Raw genomic sequence first — 17,955 nt, 5'->3', positions numbered from 1 at the left:
CTCTTCATTGTATTTGGAATGGAATTCCACTCTCTCACTGTGGCCCACAAGAACCTATGTGATCTTACACTGGTCCAACATCTATGACCTCAGCTCCACCACCAAGCCCCTTGTCCATTAGGCTCTAGCCCGCCTGGCCTGCTTTCTGCTTTGCAAATACATCAAGCTCTGTGCGGCCTCTGGGTCTTTACACTGTCTTTTTTTTCTGCCAGAAATACTCTTCTTTTAGCTGTTTACATGGATGGCACCTTATCAATCTGAATCAATGTCTTACAGACGAAGGAACTGGATATCAGAGAGTTTAAGTAACTTATTTGTGGTCATCACTCTTGGTACGTGGTGAGGCTAGGTTTTGAACTCATGTCTGAATCATTTCAAGCTCTTGCCATTATACTAAATAACAAAGTAAACCCAGCCCATCCCAGGGCTCTGGCTACAGTTCTGACAATCAATCAGCAACCATCTACTTGTTGAAAAGCCAGAAAAAAGAAATTATTTTAAAAGTTCCTTTTGTAGGTTCCCCTTCCTACCTCTAGCACATTCCCCAGCTTCTGCAGGAAGACGTAGATCAGCTAGAGAGGGAAATCTGAGACCGATGCATTCGGAAACTCTTGTATTAGAGATTTGAAATTAAATATTGCTCATTTAGGAAATGAGACTATGACAGAACAACCAGAAACTTTGCAACTTACTTAGTTAGGTGTCCAAAAAGGACTTTCATGGTGTCACGATTTGGTGGAGGGAGTTTTTGTACAAGAGACTTTATAGTTTCAATTCTTGTGTTATTGTCTTGCTTTTCTGAAAAAAAAAAAAAAGAAATTAAAAAGGAAGGTTAGAAAAGAATGTGATTTCTTAGGTGCATGAGGGAATTTTCTTAGGAGAATTCTGGACTAAGTCTGAGCAACTTAAAGTTCTAATTAGCAGCCAAAGGGAATAGGTATACTTGAAATCAGTATCATGAAGTTTCTTTATTTTGACTCTGAATTAGATCATGGGAAAATGAAAGCAGCAATAGTGTGGCCCTGACATGATCTTCTTATTAAGATCAGGTATTACATCAGTTTTCATAAATGCTTTACTATTTTACAAGTTGTGGCAGGGTAAATAATGGCCTTCCAAAGATGTCCATGTCCTAATCTCTGGAACCTGTGAATGTTACCTTCCATGGAAAAAGAGACTTTGCAAATGGGGTTAAATTAGGGATTCTGAGATGGGGAGATTATTCTGGATTATCTGGAAGGCCCAATGTAATCACAAAGGTGGCTAAGAGGGAAGCAGGAGGGTCAGAGTCGGAGAGAGAGGGGATATGACAATGAAAACAAAAGGAGATTTGGCTATGTGATAAAGGACCATTGGCCAAGGAGTAAAGACAGCCTCTAAAAACCAGAAAAGCTGAGGAAAGAGAGCCTCCAGAAGGGACACAGGCCTGCCAGCACCTTGATTTTTGCCCAGTGAAACTGACTTCACAGTTCTGGCCTTCAGGAACGTAAGATAATAAATTCTTATGGTTTGAAGCCACTGAGTTTGTGATAATTTGTTACAGCAACAATGTAAAACAAACATACAAGGACATACATTCTGATTCAATTACCAATATTCTATTATTTTGCTTGATTTTGTGGAGAAGTAAAGAATTTTTAAAATTAGTTCTATGTTATCTTTTCTCCCTAATACATTTTGCTTTTGCTGTACAACAAAAAAGTGCAAATAAATTTGAAAGCATAATACTTATTCATATACATTTTGTTTTATTTGTATTTTTTATTGATTTTTAATTTTTTGGTCATATATATTTAAAAAAATAGGAAGTTGTTCAAAACTACATACCACATTGGTTGTTTTCCTTCATTTTGTTTCTTTTTGCCTTTCTGGGCATGGGTGGCATAAGAAGAACTGAGTTACTTAGTATACTAGAGAATTTATCTTACCATAGTTTTAACCAGGGCCCAGAATTATAATTACTTCTCAAACTTAAACTCTTTAGATACACTGACTCAGGTGCCTTTCCTTTCTATACTTTAACTTCTAGCACAGAGCTCCTGATGATTCTAAAGAGGCCACTGCTGGAAAAGATGATAGATAAGAGAATAATATGTAAGGCACGCACCCACCCAATATCCATTCTCTTCTTCTTTAGCTAGACAATCCCGCTGTTGAAGGGATGGCCACATCCTTTATCCTAGCTTCCTTGCTTGGCAGCTGGAATGACCGTATGACAGAGTCCAGCCAATGAGACGGCAAAGTATTATGCGGGACTTCCGGGGAGGCTGTGTGCAGGGGGCTAATTTATCTTTGTGGTCCTTTGGACTTTCTGCTCCTCAGAATGTAGACGGCATGGCTGTGCCATGCGATGACCTTGAGAACTGAGGCTATGCAGAGTGGGACACACAGTATAAAGAGCTTCCCTGAATCTGCGGAGCAGTCAGACCAGTCCTACACTGTTGGTCTCTGAGTTTCTTTAACATAATAAGTCCTTGTGTACTGAAGCCTTTGAAGGTGGGTCTCTGATACTAAACCAAACGTACTTCCTAATACAATGTGCTTCCAAAAGCCCAGTTCATAATCACCTGTTATTAGGTATATAAACTTTATAGAGTGGGGCAAGAAAGAGTTAGTGTAGAAACTGGCAGCGTGTTTTGTTTTCCTCTTTTTTAAATACACTCTTGCAAAAGAAACTTTTTATAAGGAATTACAGGAAAATATCCTGCAGAAGATAGTATTTGGCTAAAGTAGGGTGGGGGCAGTCTTCCTAGTAGAACTCTGCTTGGAAGCGCTTCTTCTTCTTCCTGAAACCACAGAGGCCTATAAATAATGCCTCCCACAGTCTGAGCTTTCAAAACTGCACTTACTCTTAGAAGAATTCCAGCATAATATGGATTGGACAACTGCAAATGAAAGAGACAAAGGGGAGAGAAAAAGAGAGAGAAAAACAGAAAAGCCAGTTGCAACATCACAGCAGACAGCAGATCTAATCTTTCTGCCAAAGGGTAGAAAGCCACCTTGTAGCTTAATGATGGTAAGACAATGTGATGCTTCACAGGACCAGTTGGAGCCTATAGGATATGAGAAACTCAGAAAAAGAAGGGAAACAAGTCAATGAAGATGAGAGGAAAAGTGGTACAGTATGTTCAGGACAGAGCACTTAGGGATACTTGGATACCCTGTATCTAGCCATCTGAAGCTAATGCAACACACCAATGATCATATACATAAACATGTACATATACATACATTTATATATTTATGAGATGGGTACATTCTGCATAGTTTGGCAGGATGCTAGTAGTTTAATTTACCTAAGGATCTGCTGAACTACTTGATTCAAGCAATTAAGATGAAATTAGGAGAGGTGAGGAAGGGAGAGGAGGGAAAGGAAGGAGAGGACACCTTTCTAAGTTCACTGAAGTCTCTGGCCATGGTTATGATTAGGTCAATGTCAGAGTCTCCAAAAAAGGAATCTGTTGACATTGAGGACTATAGGAGTAGCGGCCATAATCTAAGCCTGACAGACAATAAATGGAGAGTGGTCTAAATGGCTATATCCAGCAAACCTCAGTTTTAGGGAAATATGCCCCAGTCAGGGTAGGTTTAAGAAAGGCTGGCGTTGCTTAATTGGAAATACTTGAATGTGCAAGGTCACTGCTATGGTGCCTGGGCAGGAATTAAAACTTTACTTTGTCTGTTTAACCATTAGGTAAAAGAATTATGACCTTCCCTAGACAAAGTCCCTCTTCTATGTTCCATTGCACTTAGGACATTCTATGTAGATAACATTCTGCATGATACTTTCATGGCTTGAATGCCTTTCAATTTTTCCCATTAAACTGAGAATTTTCCCATAAACTGAGGCAGCTCTTATACTGGTATACAGTGGGTTAAATGAATAAAGAAAGAATTAGTGAACAAAGGAAAGACATGAACACAGATTGGAACAGACAGACCTTGGTTTGAATTCTGTAACAGCTTTTTATGAGCTGTGTGGTCTTGGACAAGTTTCTTATTTTCTTTGAAAAATGTCTGAGGCCAGTTTTATGGATTGAACAAGATAGTATGTAATGAACCTAACAATGACTAGTAAAAAGTAGGTACTCCATAAATGTTCACCACCCCCACCTTTTTTGAGGCCCATGCTGGGTATGGTTCACCTTTTATCATCAGCAATGAGCATACTACCTGGTTGCAGTGAGCGTTCAAAATGTAGTTCCTAATACTTGAACTGAGTTGGTGCCAGTTGGTGACGATACACTTGCTATGGTAGCCTGACATTGTACAACACACTAAATAACTTGTGGTGGGCAGAGAGACTGATGATCTGCTTGATTAGCAGCTCAGTTCCATGCAAGAATTCTTATAAAAGTACATGGTGGTTCCCATATCTGCTTGTAAGAAACATCCTACACGAAGAATACTTTATAGAAACATTTTCCCCCTCTTCCTCTGCTTTCACACATAATTGAGGAACTGGAATGAATGGTGGTATATACATATTTGCGGCTGAGTTACACTTAAGTAGTGGAGGGGGTACTGGACAATGGCTTGGAGAGGGCTGAAATATTATCAAGGAGGAGCAATTTATTGCTCTTACAACATAATCAGAACAAAATCTTTGAAAAGGTTATAGGAAAGCAGTGGTTCCCCCTTCAAATCAATACCATACCCACTCTTCCATAGCTTGTAAAATCAGGAAATAACACAAATACTTCTAAGTAGAGGAACATCTAAAAATACAATTGGATACATTAGAATCAAAATGACACCTTTTCTGATCTGGTTTATTGATGTGTCATATTAGGAGCTGGAATCAGCATACATAATACAGGAGTGGTTAATGAGCTAAGATTCAGCCACAGTTTACTAAAGATGCGTCAACTGTCTTCAACTGATTCAGTGAGCATCTGAAAGACAGCATTTTCTATTAATATTTTCTCCTTCAGCATATGGTTTCTCATTATCGTGAAGTATTGAGAGTTTTGAGAAGACTTTGAGATATCTCTGACTCTTTTACATTATGTCTAAAAGGGGGGAAATGAACCTTTTCTATATGGAGAATTAGAGAACCTCTTAGGTAAACTGTATACTAAGAGACTTATACAAAATCTTGCCAGTAATTAAAGAAAAACTCCATGATTCTTTCCTTTTTCACTCACATTTGCTCCTACCTTCATTCCCTTATGATTTATGTTTGTATCTACTCTATGTTCTCTAATACGTCCATTTTAGTTCCCACCCAGATCCCAATAGCCTCTCCAATCTCTGAGCTGTGAACCCACATTGCATACAAAATCTTCTGTAGTGCTTCATTCTTGCTACACAATAGTAGCAAAAATGTCTATGTAAAAATATGCATAGTGTACATGTACATATTGAAATAGTAAACTGTTGTTTACTAATGCCTATTCCTCACTCACCTGGCCCCATATTCTCAAACTACATCAAACTCTTTTGTAAATGAACTTCTTCAAAAACAACTCCAGGCTAGTTAGAGAAGTAACAGCTCCTACACGATGTGAAATAGCCTTTAATGTTATGGTAAGGATGTGGCTTTATAGTTTTCCCCTGATTCATGGTTTTGAGGACACATTTTCAAAAATATGGTTTATGATGCATTTGCATTTATCTGCATGAAATGTTGCTACTAAAACAAGGACATTTACAACCGAATGCCTTTTTTTGCAGAGATAAGAGAAAGTTATACAACGATGGAAAGAGTTCTGTGCAGTGCAAAACCCTGGACCTCACGACCCCTGGACACTTTTCCGGCCTTATCATCTATGCATTTATTATTCTTAACTTATTTATAGTCACATGTTAAATCATATTTCAAAATTAATTCTGCTTTGTTATGTAGGTTCACCCAGGGGAAGAAAAGACCAGATTCTCCCAGTAACCAATGTATCAGTAGTACTATTCTTTCTATTTGTAATTCTTAAAGGACAACTGTACCCCTTTGTTTTGAGGAGGTCAGCAATATCACAGCTGTTCTGCTTCTGAAAGTTACTCTGGAATGTATAGTGCATCCTGTATGAAAAAAATGGTAGTCACTTATACGTCAGGGCTATATTTGGAAGAAAGCAGTTTAGTTTCTATTCACTTTCTATTCTTTGTATCATCACCATTTCAGAATTCAGAGACTGTCCCGGCTTATAGGAGGAATGATTATCTTCAGAGAACATTTTATTTTTTTAGTGTACCATACAACTGGACGCAAATCTTTGAGGACATGATTTTTAATTATAAAATTTGAATTGGGTGTTGAGGAATCATCCAAGGCATGACAACAATCGCTTGATAACTTTCTTTAAATAATTTACATTGACTTCAGGGAGGAACACTGTGGGGAGGGGAGCAAATTCAAGACTTACAAATGGATGCAAGTAGAGGCTTTAAATCCCTGTTATGAATTAAGAGAAGTGGTATATCATGAAGGAGTCTGAAAGAACTAGGTTGGAATTCTTGCTCTGCAGTTATGATTTGGGACAAGTTGCTGGAACTTTTGATGCTTCCAGTTCCTCATTTAAACACACACACACACAACCCATTTGTAGAATTAAATGTTTCAATGTACATAAATGCACATATTATAAGTGCTTATTGAATGTAAGTACCCTTCCCATTAAAATCTTTCTTTTGAATCATCCTATCTGCCCTGACACATGATTGTTCATAGTTCAAGGCCATTTCCCAAATCATATGAAGCCATAAATACTTAGAATGCTGTCCATTATGAAAGAGTGTTTGGTTCTAATTCATAAGTAGACATAGTGTATTATAAATAGACGTGCCACTGCATCATAAAAAGGAAGAACAATGGACTTCAGGCTAACCTGGAGCTGGCAATTTGCAATTTTTCAAGATTCTGCTCCCCTCGCCCCCTCCAAACTGAAGAGCCATTTTTTATATTTAGTTAAAAGGAAGACACATTCTTAATGTCTGCAGTTACCTGGTAAGTTTGATTTTAGGTGCTGATAATCTATGTCAAGACAGTTCAACTTGAGAACACAGGGCAGGAAAGATGCAGCAGGAACTGAATCTACTTTCTCTAGTAGGGATCACCTGCGTATTAGATCTAATCCCCTCACTGGTACCCCAGATTTCTGTTGTATTCTTTGTTTCTACTTCCAGGAGATATTAATGTGCTGTCTGATTTTTGAACAATTTTTCCCTTTTAGGAAGAATTTTAAAAATAACTCTCCATAGCTAATGAATGTCAGTAACAAAAATTCTCTGGCCAACTGATCGACATAAGTCCATGGATTCCTCAACCTGTGAGGAAAGTTTCAGCATCCTGGCCAGTTTAGCATCATTTCCAGAGGCCATTTCTGGTCCTTGTGCAGGAGGAGCTAGGCCATCTACAGCATGCTGTTAGGGGCAAACTTAGTTTTGTTAAGGCCAACTTCTGTTTCTTTTCACCTCTACTCCTAGTCTCTGGCAATACCAACTAGAAAATTATTGAAAAGAAAAAAATACCTTTTTGTTAAATAATTTTTAGAGTATTAAACATATATATGTACACACGGTTGAAGAAAAAAATGTTTATTAAGACCAACGTGCAGCGTGTGGCAAACACAAAGTTGATCCCTATCTACTGTCATTTTACAGCCTAGAGGGGCGGATAAGATACAAAATATGTCCCAGAGATGTTTAAACGTAAGACATATCATTATATAGTTATCAGTGGAGTTTGTATCTTTCTTTTGACTGAAGGAATCCTCTAAGATAATTGTTAAACTCAAAATGCTTCTTGGGTGTTAGTTCACTATACCAAAAAATTCAAAATAATTGAGAAATGCAATTAATACCAAGTCACAAATGTAAAATTTTTTCTAATCGATTTCTGAAGGTCTTCGAATCATTATTCTTAACTTCTTTGTATGTCCCCAAATACATTCAAGAAAGTAATTTAATCACCTTTTCTTTCTCATGTAACTGTATCTATGTTATCCTAGGGACTTCTGGTGTATTGACCTCACACTGGGGGCAAGTTTAGAAAACGTATTCAAGTTTTAGGCTCTAAGTAACTTTTAATAACTTGGATTATTGCTTTGGTGCAATCAATTTGGGGATGATAACATTTTCTAAAATTCACCAACCTGGAACTGTCTCTTAAAACAAATTTCCTCAGTTTTGCAGCAATGCCGCTCTTTGTCTGAATCAAAGAGTAAGGTAATGGCAGCAGTCTTCACAGGAAAAGCATGATCGTAGTATCCTCCCTAAAATTTCTTGTTTTCAAAGTAATTTTGGAAGTGTCATGGTGGCCAAGTACATTTCTGTAACTTACAAATGATACTAATTCATCCTCAGGTGAGAGTGTGTGCTCAGAAAATAAAGCTCACTAGTTGATTTAGTTCTCCTTTGAGAATTTTCTTTAAACTATATTTATCCGTGCATATCTGGTTTTACAAGCCTTAAAAAAAAAAAAGAGGCTTATCGTTTTGAGACATTTGACATCTTTCTAACCATAAACGAGTAATTCTTTTCAAATACTCAAGTAGCTATTTACATTAAGCATTATCTTTGTACATTTTCATGAGGGTGGCAATCCTACAAATACTTTTCTAGATTTAAAGTTTTAATGTGTCTACCTCTTTCCACTGGTAGACAAATTAAATTTATAGGGGATTAAAAAAATCACACTTGAAAACAACTAGGATCTGTCACACAATTAAGAAAAAGGTGAACGAAGAAATATTTTCCCCTGTCTTTTGGGTTAAAAATATTTTTTGAAGAAGCATATTCAACTTTATCCATAACTATTCATTTGGAACAAAACACCTCTCAAGAGGAGGTAGTGGTTAGTATGAGGCGAACTCTTTCTCCAGCCAGTTCATTCGACATGGCTGCACAGTGGCATTAAGAGCAGGGGAGACTTAATAGCACAAGCATCAAACTCCTTTAAGAAATGGGGAATAAAATAATTGTATGATTCAGCTTTTTTTTTTTTTTTTTTTTTTAATTGTGAGAGCATTGTAAAAGAAGAAAAACAGGCAACACGTGGTAACTTTAGTCAGCATTTCTGAACTGGGAATGATAAACACCTCTGCCTGGCTCTGGCATTTATCAGGACTGAGATATTATTACCACATAGAGTCACAGCATGCTTACCGTTATCATCGGAAAAAAGAGCCAGCTAATCTTAATGGTTTGTAAAGCCGTTACCTGCACTGGTCTGACATTTATCATGATCATTTTACCACATGGGTCCTACATAGCAAAGGTCTTTTATCTGGAAGGGACATCACTATGAATTATTATTTGCAGCTAGGTAGAAAATTGTATGTTGTAGATACCTTTTCTCATTGTAAATCACATAGTCACATTTCACCATTTCCCCCAGAAAGCTGCTGAGCCCAGGTTTTTTTGCCACAGCTTGCTTTCCTCTCCCTCTCTCTCTCTTTCTTTACGGTTTCTTGAAATTATTAGCCATTTTTTTCATTAACATCCTTAACATAATCTTTGAAGAATCACATACATATGGACATACTTTCAGTAGAGTTCGGGGACTTTCCTCTACATCCTGTAAAGGGACTGCACAGTCCTTTAGAAATTGAAGTTGATAAACTGTCCACTTTTTTTAATGCTTATTCTCTCTTCTGTCTTGGGGGCCGGAGTTTTCTCTGTTCTTGACCTTGTCAATAGAATATTTACCAGTAGATTAGATGAAACTTCTGATGCTTGATTTGAAATACTCAAAACAGGTATGCCATTTGTTGCCTGAAATCCTTTGCTTGGAAATGTGTTCTCATAAGGAGTACGATGTAGTTTACTTTGTTCGATTGTGAGTTTTTCCAGATTCTGTTCAGTAAGTTACAATGAAGTAGAAGGTTCTGCCAACAAATTTGTTTAAAAAGGAGCTTAGGTTCTATCCCTATCTATGTCCTAAATGACATACATTAATATATATAGAAGAAATAAGGATATTAAAAAGTACGATGTTTTGGAACCATGGGACCAAGACAGTAAAGTGAAATGCATTAATTTGACCATGGAAAATTACAATGAAAAGCCCAAATTGTTTACCATGGGGAAGAAATGAACAAATACTCTCTTTTAAAAAGATTGAGACAACTAATCTTCCGAAGGAGATATTTATATATTTTCTTCTTTCTCAAGTGTTCCACTAGGAATAAACAAACCAGAAATTCTGCACTTTTATAATGAAGAGGGAGGAGAATTCTTTGCCATCTTTGCATTTAGGAAGAAATGTGCAAGAAGAATGTGACAATTTAAGCAAATCAAGATTGTTTCAAATGGATCACAAACAGGACTTTGTGGGATATTTTCTACTAGCATGTGAAGCAGACAGTAAATTTGAAAGGAGGATTTTCTCAATGGTCTAGTTCTGATGTGTTTTCCTATCTCTTTGTGTGTTTAAAAGAGGTTTGGATGTGGTGTTGAATATTGCTTCGACTTTTTTGCAAATGAGTTCTGGAGAAATATCCGCACATGAAGGAAAGCTGATGTGCTGTAATGCTGATAGCAGCTGGGGGGATATGAATGAAGAAACCAGATTCCCAAGCCTGGATTTAGCAAAAATAAACACCTATCATTCCATTAAAAAATTGTGCCATTTAAAATGTTTACGGGCATTAATAGCAGACCCCTCTCCCTGTGAAAAAGCCAATATTTTTCTCAAATAATTCCATTCTTTGAGGGGGAGATAAAAACTTGAATTTGACATGCAGTATTTTGCAATAATCTACAGTAGTTTGCCAGTCTTCCTACATTTGATTCCACATTAATTTTTGTATTATTACAAATTTCCTCCAAAGGATACAATTTCTGTTTCACAGATTTGCGAGACGAACTTGCATAAATTTGGGGGCAGGGGGTGGAGTGGAAGATGTCATTCGTGAAACCAACCTGTACTTTCACTGCTCAGAAAGAGCTGTACACACTTTGGTTAGGTCATCTAAAATTTCATTGTAAAGAGGTGGTTTAATATTCTAACACACTGTCTTACCCATCGAATGAAAGACTGCACTGATTTCAAACAAACACAAATAAAGAAACAAGCGAGCCCTTTTATTCTTTTTTATTTCAGAATGACTCTTTCGTTCTAGTTTAACATCATTCTGCCATTATTGTCCCCCGAAAACTGTAACCTGGGAGCATTTACAATAATTAGTGAGGGGCTTTGGTGCCTGGGTTTTTTCTCCTTTTCTGGGGAACTGGGTGAATTGTTGAGTGCTAATGAAATTCGGAGACTTCTAGCAGTGGTTGAACCAGGCACGGTGCGGGCAGACGCGTTGAGCTTCCCACTGTGCTGCAGTACAAGCCTCCCCGCTGTTATGTTTACCATAGTTTTAATGTCTGCGAAAAAAATTCCTGATGCAACCGAATTATGTTATGCCCTCTTGTTTATCTAACCCCACCCTACCCCCTGAATTTAGCAGATTCCTGTTGCCCCTGCCTGTGACAGAAAGCGCCTTCTCAACTTGGTGGCCATCTTACCACGTCAATTCTCGCCACCACAATCCAGCTGCTTTGCAGCTACGGCCGGAGGATCACACATGATCTATTTAGACGTTCCGGGAGGATAACACACACGCCTTGCTCTACTTACGCCACCTCATAACAGATATACTCTTCTTTACTGCATGAGAATTTCATCGGAGGTAATGTTAAAACACCAAATGTAATCATCCGACATTGACAATACTAGCTTAAACTGCAAATGTACTTGGTGAAATGCACTGTGTCTTTAAAGAAATCTATCAAAAGACCTCAAACTATCACTGCAAACTAAATAATGTGCTCAAAGATGAAAACAACCAATCTGTGATCTGAGTTGATTTATTCTTTGTCCTTTTCTTAAAAACGGTTATCTTGAAGAAAATGACCATTCCATTACACTGTAAATTGACAAATTCACCAAGTGTGATGTACAGTGAAGTTTTTAATGAATATTCATACAACTCTTTCAGTCCATTAACAGGACTTAAGACAATGAGGATGCAACTCATTCCCATTTAGATAGTGGGGGGAAGGGGAATGCGGAATTAATAGCTAAAACAGCACTTGGAAAAGTTTAACTTTAATGTATCAAACTCCAGGTGCCAGAGTTTGAAGAAAATAACCAATAATAGCCATTTTTAACATATTTGATGGGACTGATTATGCAATGTGCAACTCTAAATGGCTTATAGCACATTGTAGCATGGTTCCATCCCATTGGCTACAGTAGGGTGCAGGCAGATGGATGACAGTGACAGGGAGAGAAGTGCTTTTGCTTAGCCGTGCGTTAAGATGCCATCCAGAAGCTCTGTGCACTGCAGACACTTCATTAGGATGCCAGGATAATGGTAAACTACCACTCAGAGTGACACCCCATTTCCTGCTTACTGAGCGCTCCAACCTCGGCAGATGTCAACAATCTCACAGTGCTACAGAGCAGACCTAACTTTCCAGCCACTTTGACTCCAATTTTTTCCTCCTAACAGTGCCATACATTATGTGCAATATGTAATGGCAAACACCTCACTGAAAACAAAATCTGCCCAGTTCGTTATGACTGGAGTGCTTAATTTCTTTTTTTTTCTTTTAAAAGATGAGGGACAGTGAGTTGGGTAAGAGAATATGTCCATTCACTATTTTAACCTCAAAATGTCTTGCTATGATTTCCATCTGCTAATCAGTTCAAAGTGTTAATTGTGTGGTGAACCCTGATTAATAGTAGTTAAACTCTGATCACAAGGGATACGTTTCTTTTAATTAATGTCCGTTTCAAAGGTAAGTGATTGTGGAATTCTTTTGTTAAAGATTTTAGACTCAGTTTTGGTATGGTTCTTAGTTGTCTGGCAAGAAAAGGCTGACTTGAGCATCTGGATGATATTTCCTCTGCAAATGTATAACTTGAGGCCATTTGCACACCTCCTTACCCGCAATTCAAGCTAATAGAAATTTTTTTTTCCCTGTGGTGTAAAGTCCAAAATTCTTTTTATAAAAAGAACCAAGGTGTGGTTTAGACAATGAAAAAAAATCCCCCAAATGGAAAAATAATATTTTAAAATCGATCATTACGATAAATGATTGATTTTCATTTAGTGATACTAAGCATCTTCTTAGAAGCTCAAAGGGCCTTCCTTGCAAATGGCAAGACTAAAAATAAACATCCTCCTCTCAGGTCTGTTACCATTTCCAGGTAAAGACGCAAATGTAAAGAAGAAGTCATAGACAGAGGTCACACTCCAAGGGAGAATTTGAATGCAGACTTTCAATGTGATGTCCTTGATGCAAATCTTGTCTTTTGGTTTAAAAATGGCATCTGGTTGGCAACACCTAACCACCTCTTGGAACTCATCGCTAAATATGCTTGAAGACAAAGAAAAAAAGACTAGAATTCTTAAACAGGGACTCACAGGCAACGTGGTGACAAAAAGTTAAGAGTAATTTCCTTCAAGACAGATGGAATTTAACTGGAAAGTGCCAGCACAAGTGGGACCACTTGTGCTATTGAACTATTGAACCAGAGAGCCTGCCTTTCTCAGAGCAGATAGAAACATCCTTCTCTTTCTTCAACTGTCTGATTTCAGAATCAAAGACTCAAGGTCTGTGCCAACCAAAAACTCCCTTTCCTACTCAGCTGATAGTGTTGCGTACTGTGAACAGTATCGTTTCCTTCTTCCCTTCCTCACCTGTCCTCTGCCCTTCTAACTATGGATGAAGACTTCTCTTTTGCCTGCAACAATTTAGAGATAGCAGTTTCCACAAAATAACCAAGGAGATTGAGAATGGAAGGCAGAATAATAATAATAACAATAATAATAATAATAATTGAGAGTGGAAGGCAGATGATGGCGCATATCACCATAGGAATTGTAGTCCCATATGTAAAACATAGGAGGGAGGTGGAGACTGGCAAAATTCTATTAGGAACACATTCTTGGAATTCTAATGTCGTATGTCTTTCAGCTTTTAGAATGCCAGTGAGTTAAGAAACATGGTGGGAGAAATATCATCAGGATAGTAGGGCCACACGTCATTAAGTGTGCTAGAAAAGAATAAATATAAGAGCTGTGATTATCAATTTGTCAACTGGATGGTACTCCAGGACAAAGATTAGGCTAAAACTAAAGCAGAGGGTGAAAGGCAAAATGCAATGTGCACAGAATGTTGCACGCATTTCCACCTTTTGAGATGAGTAAACATAACAAAATTTCCAACAACGCATGACCTATGAAAACACTCATTTCAGGTAAGAGAACAATGCTCAGAAATGCAGAACTCTCACAATGACCATGAGACAATTAGGAAACTACTTAGTATTTTCAACAGAATTTTGTATATCAAGGAGTCTAATCAAAAGGGTCAGCAAGCCATAGGGAGAGAACTGGATAAGATGAAAACATACTAGGATGAGATGATAAGGAGATAGATGGTGAGGAATGACAGTGTGAAATCTAAAAATGCAAAACAAAATTAAATTTTACATTAAAGGCCAAACTGTCATTGTAGAAAAATTAGGTCAGTGATATGGATGACAAACTACAGAAGCTTCCCCAGAATGTGGAAACAAAAAATGATAGGGAGAAGACATGTTGGAAGTCAGAGAATTGAGAGATTGTCTACAACTTGTAAGTGTACTTGAGGAAGAAACCAGCACATTTGAAAAATATTCAATAATCAAAGACAAAATTAAAGAAAATGTCTGTGAGTGAAAAAAACTCTCTCTTTAAAAATGACAGCTAGGTTCTAAGAAAACATCACTGGGTAGATATATTATTTTCATACAGTCTGGCAAAACTTTGTAATGATGAAGATCAAGCACTATCCTACAATTATTAGAACAAAAATAAAACTAAGTAAGTAGTCATGCAGGCTTTCCTAAGACTTATCTCACTAAATTCTGAAGTAAAAGCAGTATCTGTTGTTCAGAGGGAAAACTGTGGTCTTCAAACTGTGTGCACACTTCAATCATCTTTTTCATGTTAGAATAACAGAAAGACACGTTCATCTATGCAAAGATTTATAATAGCACTGCTTTCTTGAAAAGTTTACTTGAAGGTTTATTATGTAAGCCCTACTGACTGATGAATCAAAATTTAGAACTCAAGAATAGAGACACTATAAATGAAACTAAGTATCTTTTTATACTTATTTGGACCCCAAACTCAGAAGCCTCCATTGAATTATTTCTCTCTGGCTCCCATTTCATTCCAGGAAATGATTTTCTTGGGCTTCACCCTTCATAGTTCAGGTGAAAGCTCTAATGCCCATTTAAAACAGTGACTGATGCTATTCAGTTCTGGCATTTGCTAGCAAACACCATCATTAGAACATTGCACTGGAGAGTTACTAAAGTTTTCCCTTCGCAAAAATCAAAGCTTCAGAGAATAGCAGAATGTTTACTCCTGAATCTTTAGTAAACAATAATAACTGTATTGAAAAAACTGAATCTTTAGTAAACATCCTTTATATCTATAATAACTGTATAACTCCTGAATCTTTAGTAAACATCCTTTATACCTATAATAACTGTATTGAAAAAACTGAGTCGGGGAACAATTAAAGTGATAAAGACGGAACAATTAAGCAATGATAAGTATTATATACAAATTATCCTATGTTGCATATGTTTTAAAAAGTCCAGGGGAAAAAATGCAGAACAAACAGGTCAAAAGGAAATATCTACAAAATACAATGATGAAATTCAGAGTAATTTTAATTTTTTTCTTTTTACTTTTCTGTTCAAGTTAGTTTCAATAAATATTTATTATTTTTGTAATCTGTTAAAAGAGACAACTTTAAATTGTACAATTGCTTAGATACCGTATAATTATAGCTTTGCTAAACAGCTAATTAAAAAGACTGTAGAAAAATATACCAAAATATTAACCATGATAAGTTATCTTTGAGTAACAGGAATATAGATCACTTTCTTCCCCATTTTAAATGCATTTTACAAATTTTCTATAATGAGTATGTGCTATCTTGATAACAAAAATAATTCTCTGTGTTTGGTACAGAACCTTTAGTTGTTCTAAGCCATAGAAAAATATACTATTTTCACAGATCAAACCATTTCTAGGAAAATAATATACTGGACTTTCCTCTAGGTTTTTCTGTTGCAGTTAATCTTTTATTTAGTGACTAAATTCTAGAATCAAGAAAGCAAGGTTGGAATTTGATACTTTCTTTTCATGGATGAAAATATTGGGTATAGGGTACTTGCAGGGAGAGTACAGAAAATATAAAATGCCACAGGATTATATATTTGCAACTTGAAGAAAGACCCAGGGTTATGCAGTGCAATATATGTAAATATATTCTAGTTCCACATTCTGATTTCTGATTCTTCCTCAATCAAATCTTTTCTTAGGGAGTTACATCACCTATTGGACTGAACCTCTGAAGCGTGGGAAATAAAACCTATCAACACAACACTAGTTCAAGGATGAGACTTAATGGTGATATTTCTAAGTTAAAAAAAAAAAAAAGACTGCTATAGAGCTTACATTGAAACACACATTTTATTCCTATACCTATCCCTTTAAGTCATATCAACTTCTCTTCTCTTTTGGAAACTACATTCGTTAAAGCTTTCTCTACTAGTAGCGAAAAGTTGAGAAATGAGGTCATATCCAGGTAATTTAAACCCTTAAACTTTACTTTTGTCTCAATTTTTCTGTACATATTAGATGCCCAATTAATACATGTTGATTAAATTATCCAGATAACTGACTTGGTTCTTCAGTTCACCCTGCATGCATAGTGAGCTGAGAAATTATTCTTCAGAGTTGGCATCAGTAGTTAGCTCCTAGTTTTACCAAGCAGAAACACATGGAACCAAAAGTTAAATATTCTGAATGCAGAAGTTGTTAGACAATCAAAAATTAAAATTTTGATTTAAATTCTTTTCAAAATTGGGGTTAAGATTTGAATGGACAACTAATTTGGGATGGTAGGAAGTCAGTATATCTGGGATATTTAAGAGAGCCCCCTGTTGGTTAATCTTAGAAATGTCTTCTGATTCCTTTCTGTCCTCCAGATGGCCAGATATATTTAAGCATATGTAATTGGCCATGTGTTTAAAAGTAAATTGGGATGGTGGCAAAGTCAGCCCCTAGATTTGATTAATATCATTTTCAAAATAAAATATTGTTCAAAAAAATCTATTAATTCTCTCTCTTAAGGTATACAAAAAAGGCAATATCAGCCTCCAACAAATAGCTAGAAATATAAGCAATATGGAGAATGTTTTAAACAGAATTAGACTAAAAAGTATACTTGGGCATATTACAGTGGGATTCCTTAAAGAGGTTGGAAGTGATTGCTATAGTAAGGGACTGGTGCTTTGCAAAGGCTCTTCTGTTCTTCCTAAAACCAATTTCAGGCTGAATTTAAAAAAGAGAATAAAGTTATTTTCTCATATAATCGAGCAATGGCCCTTTTCACCGGTAGACATCTTCCAGGACTTTAAAAATTAAAAAAAAAAAATAAAGGATGCAAATGTTATTCTTTTCTAGCTAACATAATTTTTTTTTTTAAGTAAACATAAGCTCCTCAAGGGAGATTTCGATTTGAAGACTGTTTATTATATCATTTGAATAGGACTAGACCTGGCCTTTTGACTTTGAACCACTACCAAATTTCAGGCTGTGAGGAAATTGTTCTACATTTCCTGACAAATTGAGTTAAGCAGACATTAAGTGGGCTTTAAGAAAACAAATGGCCATCTTTATCACAGGTGGACACTGATGGCTTAATGGGGCCTGGGCTGATTGTATCACTTCTAATGGCTTGACGGGAAGCATTAGGGTTTTTGCATAAAGAACTGGCATTGCGAACCCTGCTAACACAGACCTGTCAAGCGCTCTGTATCCCTTTGTGCACGGAAGCAGATGTTTGTATGTATACTATGAACTGGCATTAGAGCAAGCGACAGATGCCTGTATGAATGCCAGGTTTGTGAATTTTTACAGCAGGAGCATGTTCTGAGGAAGTGCAGCCCTGCCC

General features: G+C 36.8%; 1 protein-coding gene across 1 annotated transcript in view; it reads right to left on the bottom strand.

Moving 5' to 3' along the window:
* ARHGAP15 (Rho GTPase activating protein 15) overlaps nucleotides 1–17,955 on the bottom strand; it is a 609,009-nt gene that overhangs the window by 58,057 nt on the left and 532,997 nt on the right. Inside the window, exon 13 of the mRNA XM_059927125.1 lies at nucleotides 693–798. Coding sequence (XP_059783108.1) covers nucleotides 693–798 — 106 coding nt within the window. The remainder of the gene's footprint in view (nucleotides 1–692; nucleotides 799–17,955) is intronic.

The sequence above is a fragment of the Balaenoptera ricei genome, chromosome 7 (genome assembly GCF_028023285.1).
Source record: "Balaenoptera ricei isolate mBalRic1 chromosome 7, mBalRic1.hap2, whole genome shotgun sequence".
NCBI lineage: Eukaryota > Metazoa > Chordata > Mammalia > Artiodactyla > Balaenopteridae > Balaenoptera > Balaenoptera ricei.
This window is presented reverse-complemented; position numbering and strand designations above follow the sequence as displayed.